General features: G+C 46.1%; 1 protein-coding gene across 1 annotated transcript in view; it reads left to right on the top strand.

Moving 5' to 3' along the window:
- LOC109923868 (small nuclear RNA activating complex, polypeptide 4) overlaps positions 1–17,166 on the top strand; it is a 38,492-nt gene that overhangs the window by 13,530 nt on the left and 7,796 nt on the right. The window contains exons 9-16 of the mRNA XM_048613417.1: positions 1,967–2,061; positions 2,550–2,635; positions 3,529–3,984; positions 5,174–5,387; positions 6,873–6,943; positions 7,676–7,720; positions 8,289–8,316; positions 12,453–14,161. Coding sequence (XP_048469374.1) covers positions 1,967–2,061; positions 2,550–2,635; positions 3,529–3,984; positions 5,174–5,387; positions 6,873–6,943; positions 7,676–7,720; positions 8,289–8,316; positions 12,453–14,161 — 2,704 coding nt within the window. The remainder of the gene's footprint in view (positions 1–1,966; positions 2,062–2,549; positions 2,636–3,528; positions 3,985–5,173; positions 5,388–6,872; positions 6,944–7,675; positions 7,721–8,288; positions 8,317–12,452; positions 14,162–17,166) is intronic.

The raw sequence follows: 17,166 nt of genomic DNA, 5'->3' as shown, positions 1-17,166 counted from the left end.
AGAACTTATTGCTCATCCCTGGTTGCCCTTGAGCAGTTGGTGGTGACCTATCGCCTTGAATCACTGCAGTCCATTAGTTGTAGGTACGCTGCAATGTCATTAGGTGGGAATTCCAGAATTTTGATCCACTCAGTGACGGAATGGTATGCTTCCAAGTCAGGATGGTGAGTGGCTTGGAGAGGAGCTTACATTTGTACATCACCTTCTGCATCTGCTGCCCATGTTGTTTGAAGTGGTTGTGGGTTTGGAAGGTGTTGTTGAAGCAGCCTTGGTGAATTTCTGCAGTGCAACTTGTAGCTGATACACACTGCTGCTACTGAGCGTCAGTGGTGGGCAGAGATCACTCAAATTGTCTTTCTGCGTGCATGGGCCTCTGAGGTCCATGCACAATAGCAACTTCTGGAATTGGAAGTCAATGCTATGATCAGTGTGCCAATGTCAATCATGCACAAAACCTTGGAATGCACAACGAAGCAGCTTAGTGGGAATGTCAGTGGTGGAGGGAGTGGATCTTTGCGGATGCAGTGACGTTCAGGAGGGCTGCTTTGTCTTGGTGTCAAGATTCTTGAGTGTTGCTGGAGTTGTACCCATCCAGGCAAGTAGGAAGTATTACATCGCACTCCTGACTTGTGCCTTAGAAAGTGGGTGGGCTTTAGGAGTTGGGGAATGAGTTACTCACTTCAGGAATCCTAGCCTCTAAGTTGCTACTGTAGTCAAAGTGCTTATGTGGCTACTGCAGTTGAGCTTCTGGCTTCTGGTTACTGGTAACCCCCAGACGTTGATATTGGGTGATGGTGATGCAATTGAATGTCGAGGAGCAATGGTTCAATTCCCTCGTTAGAGATGGTCATAGCCCCGCACTTGTGTGGCGCAAATGTTACTTTCCACTTGTCAGCCTAAGCCTGGATATTGCCCAGATCTTGTTGCATTTGAACACGGACTGCTTCAGTATCTGAGGAGTTGGGAATGGTGCTGAACATTGTGCAATCATCGGTGAACATCCCCACTTCTGACCTTATGATGGAGGGAAGGTCATTGAAGCAGCTGAAGATGGTTGGGCCAGGGATGGAAGGTGTAATCAACGGTGCTGTCAAGCACCACTTGTTCAGCATTGACCTGCTCTCTGCCCAGTTTGAGTTCCACCGGGACCATTCATCTCCTGACATTATTATAACCTTGCAAACATGGAGCAGAGTTGAATTCCAGACTTGAGGTGAGACTAACTACCCCTCACATCGAGGCCACGTTTTACTGAGTTTGGCATCAAGGAGCTCTAGTGAAACTTGAGTTGGGACGTGGGAGTGGTTCGGAGCATTGATGTGTCCTCTGATCTTCATTTTGCCCCAACCCCAGATAATTCCTGAATCACTGAATCTGATGCGTACCCTCACCTGGCAGTTGGCTGTGATCAGTGGTACCTTTTGAGGTGTGGGATCAAACCTCCGTTCTTCCCTTTCCCTAATCTGAGGTTTGGTAGCCTGGTCCTTTTTGCCAATGGAGCTGTTGGTGGTGGTTTTGCTTTGCAGGAGAACAGAGAGCAGGAGAAGGCAGTTCAGCCCCTCAAACCTGCTCCGACATCATGGCTGGTCTCACTTCAGCCTCTGTCCACTCTTCATAACCCTTCAACATCTTACTAATTTTAAAAAAAGCTCTACCACCTCAAATTTACTTGGCATCCTGGCATCCACCTCCCTCTAGGGTAGTGAATTCCACAGATTCACAGCCCTTTGAGAGAAGCAATTTCCACCCCCCCCATCTCTGTTTTAATCTTGCTGCTCCTTGAATGAAGGAAATTGACCCCATAGAGGGACTGATGTGGGTGTGACAAATGGCCCTGCTTGGGCCATGGGAGGAGCTGGTGCACTTTAACAGGTTATGTTCAGTTTTAAATTATGGATGGCTGAGGGGAAGGGTCTCACTAGTTGAAGTTCTGCTTTAGGCAGTGACTGTGTCCATTCTTTCACAGGTTCCTGAACACTTTGAACCATAATCTCCGGAAAGGAAGGTGGTCACCTGAGGAAGAGAGAGATTTCAGGGAGCTGCTTGCAAAACATGGAGTAGGTAAGATATGAGTTGCATGTCAGTCCTACGTATATAATCCTCCCTACTGCACGCACAACCTGCAACAGTTACTTTGGTTTTAGAAGTAGAATAACAACCATGTTCTACTTTAATAGCAGAGCAAGGCTCCCATCCCCTACATTCCTGTGCCCGATTTTTGTTTTGTTTTTTTTTTTGTTTTTTTTGCCCTCCCTTGTACTGCTGAAGTAGTGAGTCACTGACAAGCAAGTTACATGAATGGATCAAATATGTTAGATTCTGTGTTTCCTTTAACCTTTTATGCTCCATTCTATCTTCAATTAAGCTGGCAATTGTCTGAGAATCCCTGCCTTAATTGCTTAAACTATGGGTCAGCAAAGTCTCCAGACGGGTAGTGAGGAAACAGTGTGGGAACTCGTGCCTCTGTTCCATATGGTGAATGTTGGCTTATTATTTAATACTGGAACTCTACCCACACTCTGTTTTGGAACCTTTTTATGTTTTTACAGGTAGATGGTCCAAGATAGCTGCAGGGTTGGTCGGTAGAACAGAAGCTCAGTGTTTGCACAAATGGAAAGCAATAACGGGCATTAAGGTGAGAGTCTGCTGGCGGTGGGATCATCTTTCATTTATAATATACCAAAAGTCAAGTTCATCTTTTGAATCACTGTGCAAAATACCAGGATGCTTCTGTTGTGATGAAATTCCTCCAAATTGGGCTTTTTCCTCAGCTGCAGTTTTTTAAAAAATCTATCTAAGTAATCATTCATAGTTTCCTGAAAGGAGCTCCCTCCCTAGCACCATTGAAAGTCTACCAACATCAAACTGACTGCAGCAGTTCATCACCAACTTCCTGAGGACAATTAGGATGCCCGTGAATAAATTACAAAAACTAAATGGCCCTTTGCAAGCAATCATAGTGGTTTTTTTGCCTATTGATAGAAATACAAAGTCTTGTATTGATATCTACAGCTCACTGTGACTCTAATTCAGTCTGGTCTGTGCTGTGTTGGCTGATGTCAGCTAAGGTGGGGTTAATTGAACTATAGTGGACCCGAGAGGAGTGGGATGAGGCAAGTCAGGATTTCTACATTCTGAAGTGCATTGGCTTGACATTTGTCTTAACCCAGGAACGCTAAGATCCAACTGAAATCAGCTAACCCTTTCTGGCTGCACATTGAAGCTATTTACCAATTAAGCAGTTGGCAGAGGTAGACAATGTATTAAACGTGTGTTTGTCTGTGTTCTGTTCAGTGCTGGGATCAATGAAAATCCATCGATTTGAAATAGAATGAATTTATGAACAGCTACATAAGCCAATCAGAATCATCCCTCTATAGATATGACAGTAGCTACACTGCAAGGCTACTTTATTTTCTGTTAAGAGCACTTTTGGATGTCCTGCGGTGATAAATGAGGCCACAGAAATTCAAGTGTTTCCATTACAAGTGTCTCTGTTTTGTTTTTACAAATTAATTTATTTTTCAGGCCAAGGAATGGGCCCGGTCTAAACTTCGGAGAAAGGGCAAGCTGAAACGCATTAAAAAGAAGCGACGGGAAACTAGTTCTGAGTCTTCGGAATTCTCCTCCGACAATATTGAACTCATGGAGTCAGAGGAAGAGCAGGAGCAGCAGCAGCAGCAGCAGCAGGAGGAGGAGGATTCTGAAGAATCCGAGGAAGCAGAACAGGAAAAACAGGAGGCAAGCTGTTGGAATCCAGCCAAGTCTTTGGTGCTGGATGTGGACCGCTGGGTACCAGTTGTAGAAAACGAGCAAGCGCTAGCTGATAAATCAGAAAGCTGCCGGGCTAGTGGTGCAGTGACCCTGAAGATTGAAGCTCCGAGCCGCCTCGGGAGACCCAAAGCAAACAGGTTTTGGGGGCGGTTGTCTTGCCGAGCCAGTGCTGTTCCAAACGCTAATAAAACAGACAAGAAAGAAACAGTGGTAAGGCTCCTCAGTGGACAGATGTTGGATCACTTTCAAAACATTTTGTAAATAAATCTGAAGATCTTGCATGTTTCTGAGTTTGAGGAGAATGGGTTCTTTATTTGCTTATTTTAAATGTTGCTGGTCACTTGGATCAATATAAATTTTTTTTTAAAGCACTAATAATTTTGGGAGAGATGAGATTAAGAATTCTCGCACTCTGGATCAGTCTGCTCTTTCTCCCCTTCTTTCCCCCAAATAATTTCTCCAGTCTGTTTAAAAACTTACGTGTGGAATGTTTTGCTCTGTGAATGGGAGAGTCTGATAGCAGAGAGATTGTGCGCCTGGACACGTGACTCAGGGAAGATGAACTCCTATCTCTCAGCAAAAAGTGAAAAAACTGTGAATGCTATAAATCAGAAACCAAAACAGAAACTAAGTTCTCAGAATAGGTCACTTGACCCAATACGTTAACTCTGATTTCTCTCTGCAGATGCTGCCAGTCCTGCTGATCTTTTCCAGCAATTTTTGTTTTTGTTCCTATCTCTCAGTTGCAGGCTAAGCATTGGGTTTCATCTGTTTAAAAATCCTGTGGAGCTTTGATATTGCTGAAAGAGCCCCTTCAGAGGGAACCTGGGAGTTGATCACAATAGTGAGAAGCTGTAACCTTGTCCAGGTCCAGTCAAAACCTGCAATTTGAAGTCACGCACTCTAAATCACTCATTTGGGGAAAATAAAACATTCTGCCACCCATGCCCGTTGCTGTTACTCAATACAGGAGTTTGAGGTTCTGATGGGGAAAAAAAGGAACTCGATTTAAGGCGATTGACCAAAGAAGTAGCTCACTTTTTTTCTATGCAATGAGTTATCAGCTGGAATGTTCTGCCTGAAAGGACAGTGGAAGCAAATTCAACACCACCTTTCAAAACTGAATTGAATAGAAAAGTATTTATTGGGGGACGAGGAGAGTGGAATTAATTGGATAGCTACGAAAGAACTGGCATGGGGAAGAATGGCTTCCTCATGCCGTCTGCTTCAATAATATCATCTGAAACCAGATGACAGTGCCTTTCAGGGAACAGTGACCCATACCCAACCCAGTCTAGAGGTGACCAGGTTAACCTGTGAACAATCTATTCAGCTGTCTGGAGAAAGACCCGAATTTTAAAAAGATCCTCCATTTTCTGTTTTATTTTCACTTGCACAGAGGGAACTAGCTGCACAAAGTGGAGTGCCAGCTCCAGCAACATCCACCGAAACTGCTGCACACCCAACAGTGAAAGAAGTCTCCCGGAAACCCCTGCGAGTTCGGAGGGGATCTAAGAGGACGGTGCGCCAGATCTGCAGGGTAAATCTGGAGAAGAAGCTCATTGCGGAGATGTGTCGTTGGACTGCAGCTAAGATGGTCAATCGGAGAGAAGGTGAGACACATGGTTTGGCAACAGTACCTAGGCCAGAGTCTCCAGGCTGGGCTCCCCTGCACTGTCCTGATTCAAGAGGCCTGCAGAATCAGTGTTCTGCTGTATCCCTCCCAAATGACATTCTTGGTGTGTTGCTCTATACAGTGCCTGTGGGCTGTGTCCCTAATTCAGTCTTTTGCACAGAAATTCAACTATTGCAGTGGTGTTCTGGCTGTCCTCCCACCCCATATTTACTTGAGCTGATCCCAGCTACCCATATCCAAGCTCGCACTAAGCTCACCAACCTATGTTTGATAGGCCTGTATCCTCTGGAGTTCAGAAGATTCAGAGATAAGTCACCTGGAGGGATGTGGGCTGGGTGCTGGCGGGTGGGACTGGATTGCTTTGGGATGTCTGGTCGGCATGGACAGATTGGACTGGAGGGTCTGTTTCCATGCTGTACAGCTCTATGACTTTATGAAACGTATAAAGATCAAGGGGGTCTTGACTTGGTGGATGTTGAAATGATGTTTCCTATTGTGGGAGAACCTAAATCTAGGGGTTGTAGTTTAATCGTAACGGGTTGCCCATTTAAAATAGATGAGGAATTTTTTTTCTCTCTAAGGGATTGTGTCTTTATATTTCCCTTCCTCAAATGGCAGTGGATGCAAATATTTTTTCAAATAGATTCTTGATTACCAAAGGGATGAAAGATTATTGAGGATATGCAGCGATGTTGAGTTTTTAAAATCAGATTAGCCATGATCTTGCTGACTGGCAGAGTAGACTTGCATGGTTTGAGTGGCCTATTCTTCCCAATTTGTCTTTGTGTTTTTGTATGTTTCTTGATGCAGGCAGGCCACCTGCCCTGAATTAGATTGTATGCAATTTTAGAACAGCAATGGAAAATGCTGTAAATAGCAGGTTAGTTAGAAGTGAAAGCACAGTTGTTCTGTTTCAGGTCCACACCAGAAAAGTTAATGCTACGTTTCCTTTCAGACATGGCTTGTCAGTGTGGCATGTTTATTTAAAACGGGGGTGGAGATGGTGGAGACTTGTGTTTATAAAATTCCTTTCACACAGATTTGTAGAGTAGGAGTGCTGACATACTTAACACAGCAAGATCCCAAAAATGGCCTTGTGATAACTATACGATCTAAATGAATGTAGAATGAGGGATAAGTGTTGGTGTGATGTGTAACAGAAATGACTAGTGTTGTTTATAGTTACATAAGTAGGAAGCTGGGCTCCTCTATTTAACATGTAGAGAATTGGCACTCCCTGAATCTATATTTCAAGCAGAGTATTGGGGACTGATGAAATAATTCTAGCAAGCAGTGATGGTGGGAAAGGCATTTCTTGCAAATTCATTAAAATGGTAGTGAGCTTTATACAATGAAAACTGCCTAGAGAGAGTGACTAAATGAACAGTTGTGTTTCTGCTCAGTGTTATGGTACTGTGAGATTTAATGTCATATTCTGACTCTGTTTCCTTCTATTATCTAGCTGACATTGTACGAGAGAGGCTGGAAGCTACTGGTTTAAGCACTACGCCTGTTTTTACGCTCTTGGTACAGGTAAGGTTTTCCTGTGGTATTGATTTTTTTTTTTTTTAAAAGGAGCCCACATCTCTGGGCAGTGCTGAGAGTCAGGCAGTCGATGTTAAAATTTCAAGCACCAAAGTTTTGTAACCAGTTGTGAAAGACTAGATGTCCCATCTTGCCAACTAATTGGGACAGTTCCATTTCCCTTCTTATCCATGCAGGTCCAAAGTATTGGCACAAAATGGGCATTTATATTACAATAGAGGGAAAGTGGCTCAGCAGTCAGTCCTTTTAGATTGGGACGGAGGATGCTTCTGTATCTAACTCTGTCCTGGGAGTGTGGGGGGGAGCGGGTGCAATGTGGACGGAGCTTTACTCTGTATCTAACTCCATACTGTACTTTAACCTTTCATGTCATTTGAGGTTTGTAACCCTGAATCTCTCTCCATCACGTTGCTGGTTGAAGTGAGGCATGTTTCCCTATTGGTAATGACGGACTTGACAAAGAACTCTTGGGTTGAATTCCTGCCCATCACTGATAAATTTCTGCTTTTCGTTTTACCTAAGCACAGAGAATCCACCCAATTTGATGCAATCAACTATAAATGACCCCTATACGAAGTGAGTGTACGTGAACATGCAATGAGCAGGTTTAGCTGGGATAGTTACTTTACTCTGCCTTTTGAGAGAGGCAGGAAGCAGAATGAGAGTGCCGTTACAGCAGAAAGGATCCACATACTAACTGTGCCACTCTGTTGCTTGCAGTTATTTCGGATTGACAAAGAAGGTTGCATGCAGTTCCTAAAAAAGGTAATTATGGTTATTAGTCTTGGTTAAAGCAATGTTGTGAAGGGGCTATGTTCAAGCTTGGGGAAAAGGAGAGGTGAGATTAGTATGTAGGGGGGAGGAAGTAAACGTGGAATTGGAAAGGCACGTGCAAGGGTTGGATCAAGGTTTTAGAGACAGGTAGGGCCTTGATTAAGATCCAAATTATATTCAGTAATGTACAGCTATTTTCCCAGTGGTTCAGAGGTTTGGAGCCATTTGTGCCAAGGTCCTTCCAGCCCCCAGGGCAAGGGTTGAATGAAGCCAGAATTCATTCTGCCCCTTGTCTAAGTGCTGTCCAGTGATTCCTGTTAACAACTAGCCTTCAGGCAAGGTCATTGTGTGGCTGGGGTGCGCCTCAGTCAAATAACCCTCCACACTTGTCTATTGGGTACCATGAGAAAGCGTTTGTAATAGATTTATCCTTCTCAGTGTCTTTTTTTTTCAGCTTTAATAGTAATTGTGTACTGATGAGATTCTTTGGGTTATAGAATAGTATCTGAGCAAACTGTGTCAATCGACCTGCCCTCACTGTGTTTTCTGTCTCTTGCAGATGAATGAGGATACCCAAAGTTTGTCCGGTATAGTATAACATTTTGAATGTCATACATGTGCCAGTACATGTGTGCTTTTTACTGTATATACTTAGGGGTTTCTCATAGATTTTGTTTTTCACTCCTCCATACTATCCTCATCCCGGATTGAGGGCTCCATTTAGGAGGGCTGCTCTGCTCTTTCCCAGTGGTGTGGCTGTCACTGGTGTGAGGTTTCTTTCCTTTCACCAGGGCATTGTACCGTTACTGTGAGTGGGGTTCAAGTTGGAAAGTATAGTGATGCTTTGACCTTTGACTTTGCAGTAGCACACATCATCCTTGTATGTTTGTTAAAGAAAGACGTGGGTTTCTCAGTGTGTGTTTCAAAGTACCTTTTTTTCCTTATTCATGGGATCAGGGTGACACAGTTTAGATCAACTTCATTGCCCATCCCTAATTGCCCTGGAGAAGGTGATCATGAACTGCCTCCTTGAACCATTGTAATCCACGGGGTGTAGGAGTACCCAGTGTTGGGGGAAGAATTTTGACCCAGCGACAGTGACGGAATGGTGGTATAGTGTTCTCTTGTATCTATTCTTGTCCTTCTAGATGGTAGGGTTTAGAAGGTGCTGTCTAAGGAGCCTTGGACAAGTTCTGCAGTGAATCTTATAGATTTACTGATGCTACTGAACGCCAGTAGTGGAGGGAGTGGTGTTCAAAAATATTTATGATCAATATGTAGTTTTGAAACTTCTTTTAATTGCAAAGCATACTGCAAGCTCTCAAGCAGTGAATGTGACAGTGACCTAATTTTTAATGATGTTGATTGAGCAATAATAGTTGGACCAGGATCCTGGGAGAATGGTAGGGAAATTATTGGAGAATCTTCTTGGGGGACAGGATGTACCTGCATTTGGAGAAGAATGGGTTTATTAGAGATAGTCAGTCAGATTGGCTTTGTGCAGGGTGGTTTTGTCTCTCAAATTTGATTGAGGTTTTTGAGGAAGTGACAAAGATGATGGATATGGGTAGGGCAGTGGATGTTGTCTACGTGGACTTTACTAAGGCATCTGACAAGATCCCTCATGGTAGCCTGGCCCAGAAGATTCAATGGGATCCATGGTGAGTTGGATGTTGGATATGAAATTAGCTCAGTCAGAGGAGACTGAGGGTAGTTGTAGAGGGGTGTTTTTCTGACTGGAGGTCTATTACCAGTACTGTTCCACAAGGATCAGTGCAGGGATCTCCATTTGTAATACATGTAAATGATTTGGATGAAAGGTGATGGTCTGATTAGTAAGTTTGCAGGTGACATGAAAATTGGTGGAGTTGTGGATAGTGAGGAATGTTGTCAAAGGATACAGCAGGATATGGATCTGTTGGAAATTTGGGTGGAGAAATGGCCCTTGGAGTTTAATGTGGTCAAGTGTGAAGTGATGTATTTTGGGAAGTCAATTGCAAGAGGATTGTATACAGGAAATGGCAGGACCGTTAGGAGCATTGATATACAGAGGGGTCTTGAGATGCAAGTCCATAGCTTCCTTAAAGTGGCAACACAAGTGGATAAAATGGTAAAAAAATATATATGGCATGTTTGCCTTTATCAGAATGAGCATTGAGTATAAAAGTTGGCAGGTCATGTAGTTGTATAGAACATTAGTGAGGCTGCATTTGGAGTATTGTGTACAGTTCTGGTCTCCACACTGTGGGAAGGATGTGGAGGCTTTGGGGAGGCTGCAAAAGAGGTTTACCAGGATGTTGCCTGGATTGGAGTGTATTAGCTATAAGGAAAGGTTGGACAGACTTGAATTGTTTTCTCCAGAGTATCAGAGGCTGAGGGGCAATCTGGTAGAAATATATTAAATTATGAGAGGCATGGATAGGGTGGATAGCCAGTCTTTTTCCCAGGGTAGAAATGTCAGATACAAGGGGGCATAGGTCTAAGATGAGAGGGGGAATATTTAAAGATGTGTGAGACAAGGTTTTTGCTTAGAGGGTGGTAGGTGCCTGGAATGTGCTGCCAAGGGAGGTGGTAGAAGCAAATACGATAGAGATGTTTAAGAGGATATTTAGAAGATGCATGTCAAACAGGGAATGAAGAAATGTGGACCCTGTGCAGGCATGTGTGGTTAACTTAGATTGGCATTGTGGTTGGCGCACACATGGTAGGCTGAAGGGCCTGTTCCTGTGCTGTACTGTTCTGTATTCACTGTTCTAAGAGCTCATCTGCAAAATAAAAGCCACAAGAGTTTTTTTTTTGTCCACCCAAGAAGCAGACTTTGGCTTAAGACCTCCTCCAAAAGGCCGCTCTCTCAGTTCTAATGAAGTACTAACTGAGCACTATCAGCACAAATGGGCTCGAGGCTTTGGAGTGGGGCTTGAGCCCACAATCATTTAAGGTGTAAGTGGAACTTGTTACAGAATGGCTGATACTTTCTGATGGTCATGTGTAGCCGAACCTTGGGTTGACCAGATTACTTTACTTTTCTGCAGCCTGGGCGTTGTGGTATGTTGCTCCACTCCGAACTCTGAGCTGGCAAATACAGGGCTTTACTGGGGCCCTGTGATTAGGCTAAAGTGATCACTACGAGGGAGCTTGTAGGTACCCCTCCAGGTTGAGAGGGTGGGTTCAAAGGAGACTGGTTTAGAGATGAGGGGTTTTTGTGGAGAAGCTAGGTCTGGTCTCTAATCAGAGAAATTAGGAACAGCTGGAGGCCAGTCAGCCCCTCAACTCCATGTATCCACTGCTGATCTATATTCCTTCACCTTTTTGCAATCGTAGATTTCTATCAATCTGATTAATTTTAATAGTTGTTTGAGCATCAGTAAATTATTGCAGAGGAGAAATGTAGAAACTTGGTGCAGGAGTAGACCATTGGGCCTTCGAGCCTGCCCCACCATTCAATATGATCATGGCTGACCATACAATGTCAGTATCCCATTCCCGCTTTCTCTCCATACCCCTTGATCCCTTTAGCTGCAAGGACCACATCCAGCTCCCTTTGGAATATATCTAACAAACTGTCCCCAACAGTTTCCTGGAGGAGAGAATTCCACAGGTTCACAACTGTTGAATGAACAAGTTCTTTCTCATCTCAGTCCTGAATGGCTTACCCCTTATTATTAGACCATGACCCCTAGTTCTGGACTTCCCCAACATCAGGAACATTCTTTCTGCATCTAGCCTGCCCAGTCCCATCAGGATTTTATATGTTTCTACGAGATTCCCCCTCATTCTTCTAAAATTCCAGTGAGGACAAGCCCAGTCGATCCAGTATTTTCCCCCTATGTCAGTCCTGCGAATCAGTCTGGTGAACCTTCACTGGACTCCCTCAATAGCAAGAATGTCCTTCCTCAGAGTAGAGGGCCAAAACTGCACGCAATACTCAAGGTGTGGCCTCACCAAGGCCCTGTATAACTGCAACAAGACATCCTTACTCCGATACTCAAACCCTCTCACTATGAAGGCCAGCATGCCATTAGCTTTCCTCACCGCCTGCTGCACCCGCATGCCGACGTTCAGCAACTGTTCCACCATGACACCCAGGGCTCGTTACACCTCACCTTTTTTCTAAACTGCCACCATTCAGAAATAACCTGCCTTGCTGTTTTTTGTGACCAAAGTGGATAACCTCACATTTATGCATATTATACTGCATTTGCCGAGTTTTGCCCAGCCAGCCTGTCCAAGTCACCCTGGAGCCTTCTGTGTTGGTTTTCCTTACTTCACTTCAAGAGGGGAACCAATAGCTGATCGCATTGAGGGATTTTGATCCAATAATGAGAAACTGTTTCTAAATGGGAGGCGATTCAGTCACCAGAGGGATGCAGATGGGAGGAAATTGGTAAAAATCAGTGTGGGAGAGACATTTTTAAATACAGCAAGGTTGTGATCTGGACTGTTCTGTCTGAAAGGGTGGATTTATGCTAACTTTCAAAAGGAAATTGGATAATATTTTAACCTGTGAATGTTTCATTTTCATGGGCAAAGTGAAGGGGTCATTGGGACTAACCAGGTAGAACCTTTACAAGGCCAGCACAGACAGAGAGTGTACAGATTCACCTCCTCATGAGTTGTATGATACCGTGATTCTAGTATACTTAAGAAGAACTTAAAATCAAAATTAAATCAAATCATTTCCCTTTTCTTGTCTCCATCTCATGTCTTTTTTGTGTCTTGCTAGAAAAGGAGCAGCGTGGTAACAAACCGAGGCAAGACCCCTATTGCCTGCAGCAGGTAAAAGACAGTGTCATCAGCGTGGGCAGCAAAGACACCATGGAGGTCAGTCACTTTAAACTGGCTGCCCCACCGCCAGTAAATAAACCAAAGACAGTCCTCCAGTTACTCACTGAGAAGCGGAAAGCCCAAGCTGCTGGTGCTGTGCCACAGTCTGTGGCCTCCCTGGCTCAGCTGGCAGCCTCGCTGAGCGAGGAGGCTGGGGGCTGTGCCTCTGAAACACACAAACAATCTGCTGAAATCAAATTGCGGAGGAGGAAGAGGCGCAAATTGAAACCCAGGAACCATTCTTCAGTCCAAGGGGTTACACCTGACAAGGCAACACCCAATGCAACAGTGCAGCCACAGGTATTGGAACAGAGCTCCCCAGCAGCAGCACCACAGAGCAGCCAGACCCAGCCAGCTGTCTCCTCAGCCATGAGTGCTGCTACTGTTAAACCTGCTGCTGCCAGCACCCAACGTAGGCTGAAGCCCATTGCCCCAATGCCACCGGCTCCAGCCCTGGTGCTACCTGGTGGCATGGTGGTTCAGCTGATGCTCCCCAATTCTACTGTGCCTGTCATGGCAGTTCTCACCCCTAATGGTTTGTTCTGTGTCCCTCCAGGCTCATTCGCAGCTCAGCCCAGCCCGAACCTCCCACCTCCAGCCACCGGCCAGGCTATACCCTCCTCTTCTCAGCAAGCTGACACGATGGGGCTGCCTGTGGTAACATCCTCCAGCACAGTGTCAGTGTCCAGTGTAGCTCAGGCACCAGCCAATTGCAGCCCTGCAAGTGGTCAGGCAGCAGCTGATGGCCGTGCTGTTGCATTATTGCCAGCTACCTCCTTAAGCCAGACTGTGGCCTTCCCTTCACCAGCAATTCAAACACCAGCAGCTGCTCACAAAGCTTCAGCCCACACTGTGGCACTAACTGCTGTTCTCCCCAATCCAACCAATCTCCGTTTACCAGCGGCCAGCTCCGTCAATCAGAATCTCCCCAGGCCCCTTGTTCAGGGAGGAGGTTTGTTACTGACTCCAGGAGTTCCACCTACAGGCCCCAGGTTCTTAACACAGCACCAGGAAACCCTGAGCAGACCACAGCCGAGCAAACACACTGTCGACTTTAGTCTTTTGTCCTGTGAGCAAGAAGCAGTAATGAGAGAGTGGCTACAAGGCAAGGGTGGTGTGCAGGTGCCAGGCATGTCTGCTACGCTGCCATACCTGCCCCCCTTTTCTTCCACACTAAGAACATTCTCAAACCTACTGCTGCACAAGAAGGCCCTAGAACAGAATCTGTCAGGCTTTGGAGCTCCTGATGGAACTGACCGTAAAGAGAGACTCGAGGCAGCTAGGGTCCTGGTAACTGAGCGTCTGCAAAATGACTCAACCTACCAGCTCCTGAAATCCCGGTTCCTTTCCGTGTTCGCACTGCCAGCGTTCCTAGCTACACTGCCACCTCATGGAACCCGGACCACAGTCAACCCATCGATGGGAGCCCCTGACCAGAGCTCTGAGGGAGAGAGTGAATGCATGGACACTGATGGAGAGACTGAGGACAGTGCTGCAGACCCTCGTGAGCGGTCTGCTGCAGATGAAGTGGCCAGCAGAGAGTTACATCAACCCTTTGAAGTCTCCTTCACTGATCTGTCATTTGGCTATAACTTGTCAGGCAGCCTGGTGAGTAAGACGATATAGATGACTGAACTCTGTTTTATCTCTTTGTTTCTGTCTCCCCGCCCCTGGGAGAAGTGTAGAAACCATCTCCAGTCTACCCACAGCACCATATTGTCCAGTTTTCATGACTTCATTCAGTCTGTGACCACACATTTACATGTTATTGTACTGCAGTGAAATACTTTATTTCCCTACTGAGTCCCCCTCCTCCACCAATCTGGGGCAAAGAGGCTGTTTGTCACCTCATTGATCAACTCTGTACAAACTGGACAGCAGGCTGGGATTTTTCCTGATCTACGTGGCCAATATTAGCTCAATGCTCACCCGTGTGAGTTTGTAAAGTAGTTTATTAATTCATTCTTGGGATGTGGCAGTCACTGGCAAGGCTGGCATTTATAGGCCCTCCCTAATCTATGAAGTCCCTTCCTCAACCACTGATGTATACAGACACACAAAGAGCAGAAGTAGACCATTCAGGTCCTTTAGCCTATTCTGGCATTTAGTAAATTCAAGACCGTTCTGATTATAATTTCAAATCCCCATTCCCACCCCCGTCAATAACCTTTCTTTCTCTATCTCCCTCTGTCTCTCTTCCCTCATCCTTCCCAGCAAGGCAAGGTAAGATTTTTTTTCAAGTGGACAAGGATGGAGATGGCAGTTAGGGCAGTATTGTCCTGCTCCAGAGGACTGGAGATCAGCCAATGTTGTTCCCTTCCTTAAAAAAGGAAGCAGGGGTAATCCAGGAAATTATAGGCTGGTGAGCCTGATGTCTGTGGTGGGGAAGCTGTTGGAGAAGATACTGAGGGACAAGATAGGTGCACATTTGGAAGAAAACGGGCTAGTTAGTCTCAGGCAGCATGGCTTTGGACAGGGAAGGTCATGTCTCACCAACCTCACTGAATTTTTTTGAAGAGGTGACAAAGATAAGTGAGGCTGTGGATGTAGTTTATATGGACTTTAGTAAGGCATTTGACTAAGTCCCATATGGCAGATTGGTACAAAAATTAAAATCACATGGGATTCGGGGTGAGCCGGCCAGACGGATACAAAACTGGTTTGGTCATAAAAGACAGAGGGTAGCAGTGGAAGGATGTTTTTCACAATGGAGACCGGTAACTAGTGGTGTTCCACAGGGAGCAGTCTTAGGCCCCCTGTCTGTAGTATATATAAATGATGTGGAGGAAAACATGGGTGGTCTGATTAGTAAGTTTGCAGATGACCCGAAGATTGGTGGAATTGCTGATAGTGCCAACGATTGTGAAAGGGTGCAACAGGATATAGATAGGCGCCTTGGGCACAGAAATGGCAGATGGAGTTTAATCCAGACAAATGCGAGGTGAAGCATTTTGGAGGATCAAATTTAATTATACAGTAAATGACAGAACCCTTAGGAACATTAATATATCCAGACGGATCTGGACGTGCAGGTCCACAGTTCCCTAAAAGTGGCAACACAGGTGGCCAAGGTGATTAAGAAGGCATATAGTACGCTTGCTTTCATCGGCCGGGGCATGGAGTGCAAGAGTTGGCAAAACATGTTACAACTATGTAAAAGTGTTTCAGAGATAGTAGGAACTGCAGATGCTGGAGAATCTGATATAACCAGGTGTAGAGCTGGATGAACACAGCAGGCCAAGCAGCATCATAGGAGCAGGAAAGCTGACGTTTCGGGCCTAGAGTCGTCTTCAGAAATAGGGGAGGGGAAGGGTGTTCTGAAATAAATAGGGAGAGAGGGGGAGGCGGATAGAAGATGGATAGAGGAGAAGATAGGTGGAGAGGCGACAGACAGGTCAAAGAGGCGGGGATGGAGCCAGTAAAGGTGAGTGTAGGTGTGGAGTTAGGGAGGAGATAGGTCAGTCCAGGGAGGACGGACAGGTCAAGGGGGCGGGATGAGGCTAGTAGGTAGGAGATGGGGGTGGGGCTTGAGGTGGGAGGAAGGACAGGTTAGGGAGGCGGGGACGAGCTGGGCTGGTTTTGGGATGCGGTAGGGGGAGGGGAGATTTTGAAGCTTGTGAAGTCCACATTGATGCCATTAGGCTGCAGGGTTCCCAAGCAAAATATGAGGTGCTGTTCCTGCAACCTTCGGGTGGCATCGTTGTGGCACTGCAGGAGGCCTAGGATGGGCATCGACATGGGAGGGGGAGTTGAAATGGTTCGCGACTGGGAGGTGCAGTTGTTTAGTGCGAACTGAGCGTAGGTGTTCTGCAAAGCGGTCCCCAAGCCTCCGCTTGGTTTCTCTGATGTAGAGGAGGCCACAACGGGAACAGCGGATACAGTATACCACATTAGCAGCTGTGCAGGTGAACACCTGCTTGATGTGGAAGGTCTTCTTGGGGCCTGGGATGGGGGTGAGGGGGAGGTGTAGGGGCAGGTGTAGCACTTCCTGCGGTTGCAGGGAAAAGTGCCGGGTGTGGTGGGGCTGGAGGGGAGTGTGGAGCGGACGAGGGAGTCACGGATAGAGTGGTCCCTCTGGAAAGCAGATAAGGGTGGGGAGGGAAAAATGTCTTTGGTGGTGGGGTCGGATTGCAGATGGCGGAAGTGTCGGAGGATGATGCGTTGGATCCGGAGGTTGGTGGGGTGGTACGTGAGGACGAGGGGGATTCTGTTTTGGTTGTTATTGTGGGGAGGGGGTGTGAGGGATGAGTTGCGGGAAATGCGGGAGACACGGTCAAGGGCGTTCTCGACCACTGAGGGGGTGGATGTTGCGGTCCTTGAAAAACGAGGACATCTGAGATGTTCGGGAGTGGAATGCCTCATCCTGGGAGCAGATGCGGCGGAGGCGAGGGAATAGGGGATGGCATTTTTGCAGGAAGGTGGGTGGGAGGAGGTGTATTCTAGGTAGCTGTGGGAGTCGGTGGGCTTGAAATGGGTATCGGTCTAGGTGGTTGCTAGAGATGGAAACAGAGGGGTCCAGGAAGGAGAGAGAGATATCAGAGATGGTCCAGGTGAGCTTAAGGTTGGGGTGGAAGTTGCTGGTGAAGTGGATGAACTGCTGGCTCCTCGTGGGA

Source organism: Rhincodon typus, chromosome 28, assembly GCF_021869965.1.
Source record: "Rhincodon typus isolate 14 chromosome 28, sRhiTyp1.1, whole genome shotgun sequence".
Taxonomy (NCBI): Eukaryota; Metazoa; Chordata; class Chondrichthyes; order Orectolobiformes; family Rhincodontidae; genus Rhincodon; species Rhincodon typus.
The sequence above is the reverse complement of the archived record's forward strand: the minus strand, read 5'-3'. Positions and strand labels throughout refer to the sequence as shown.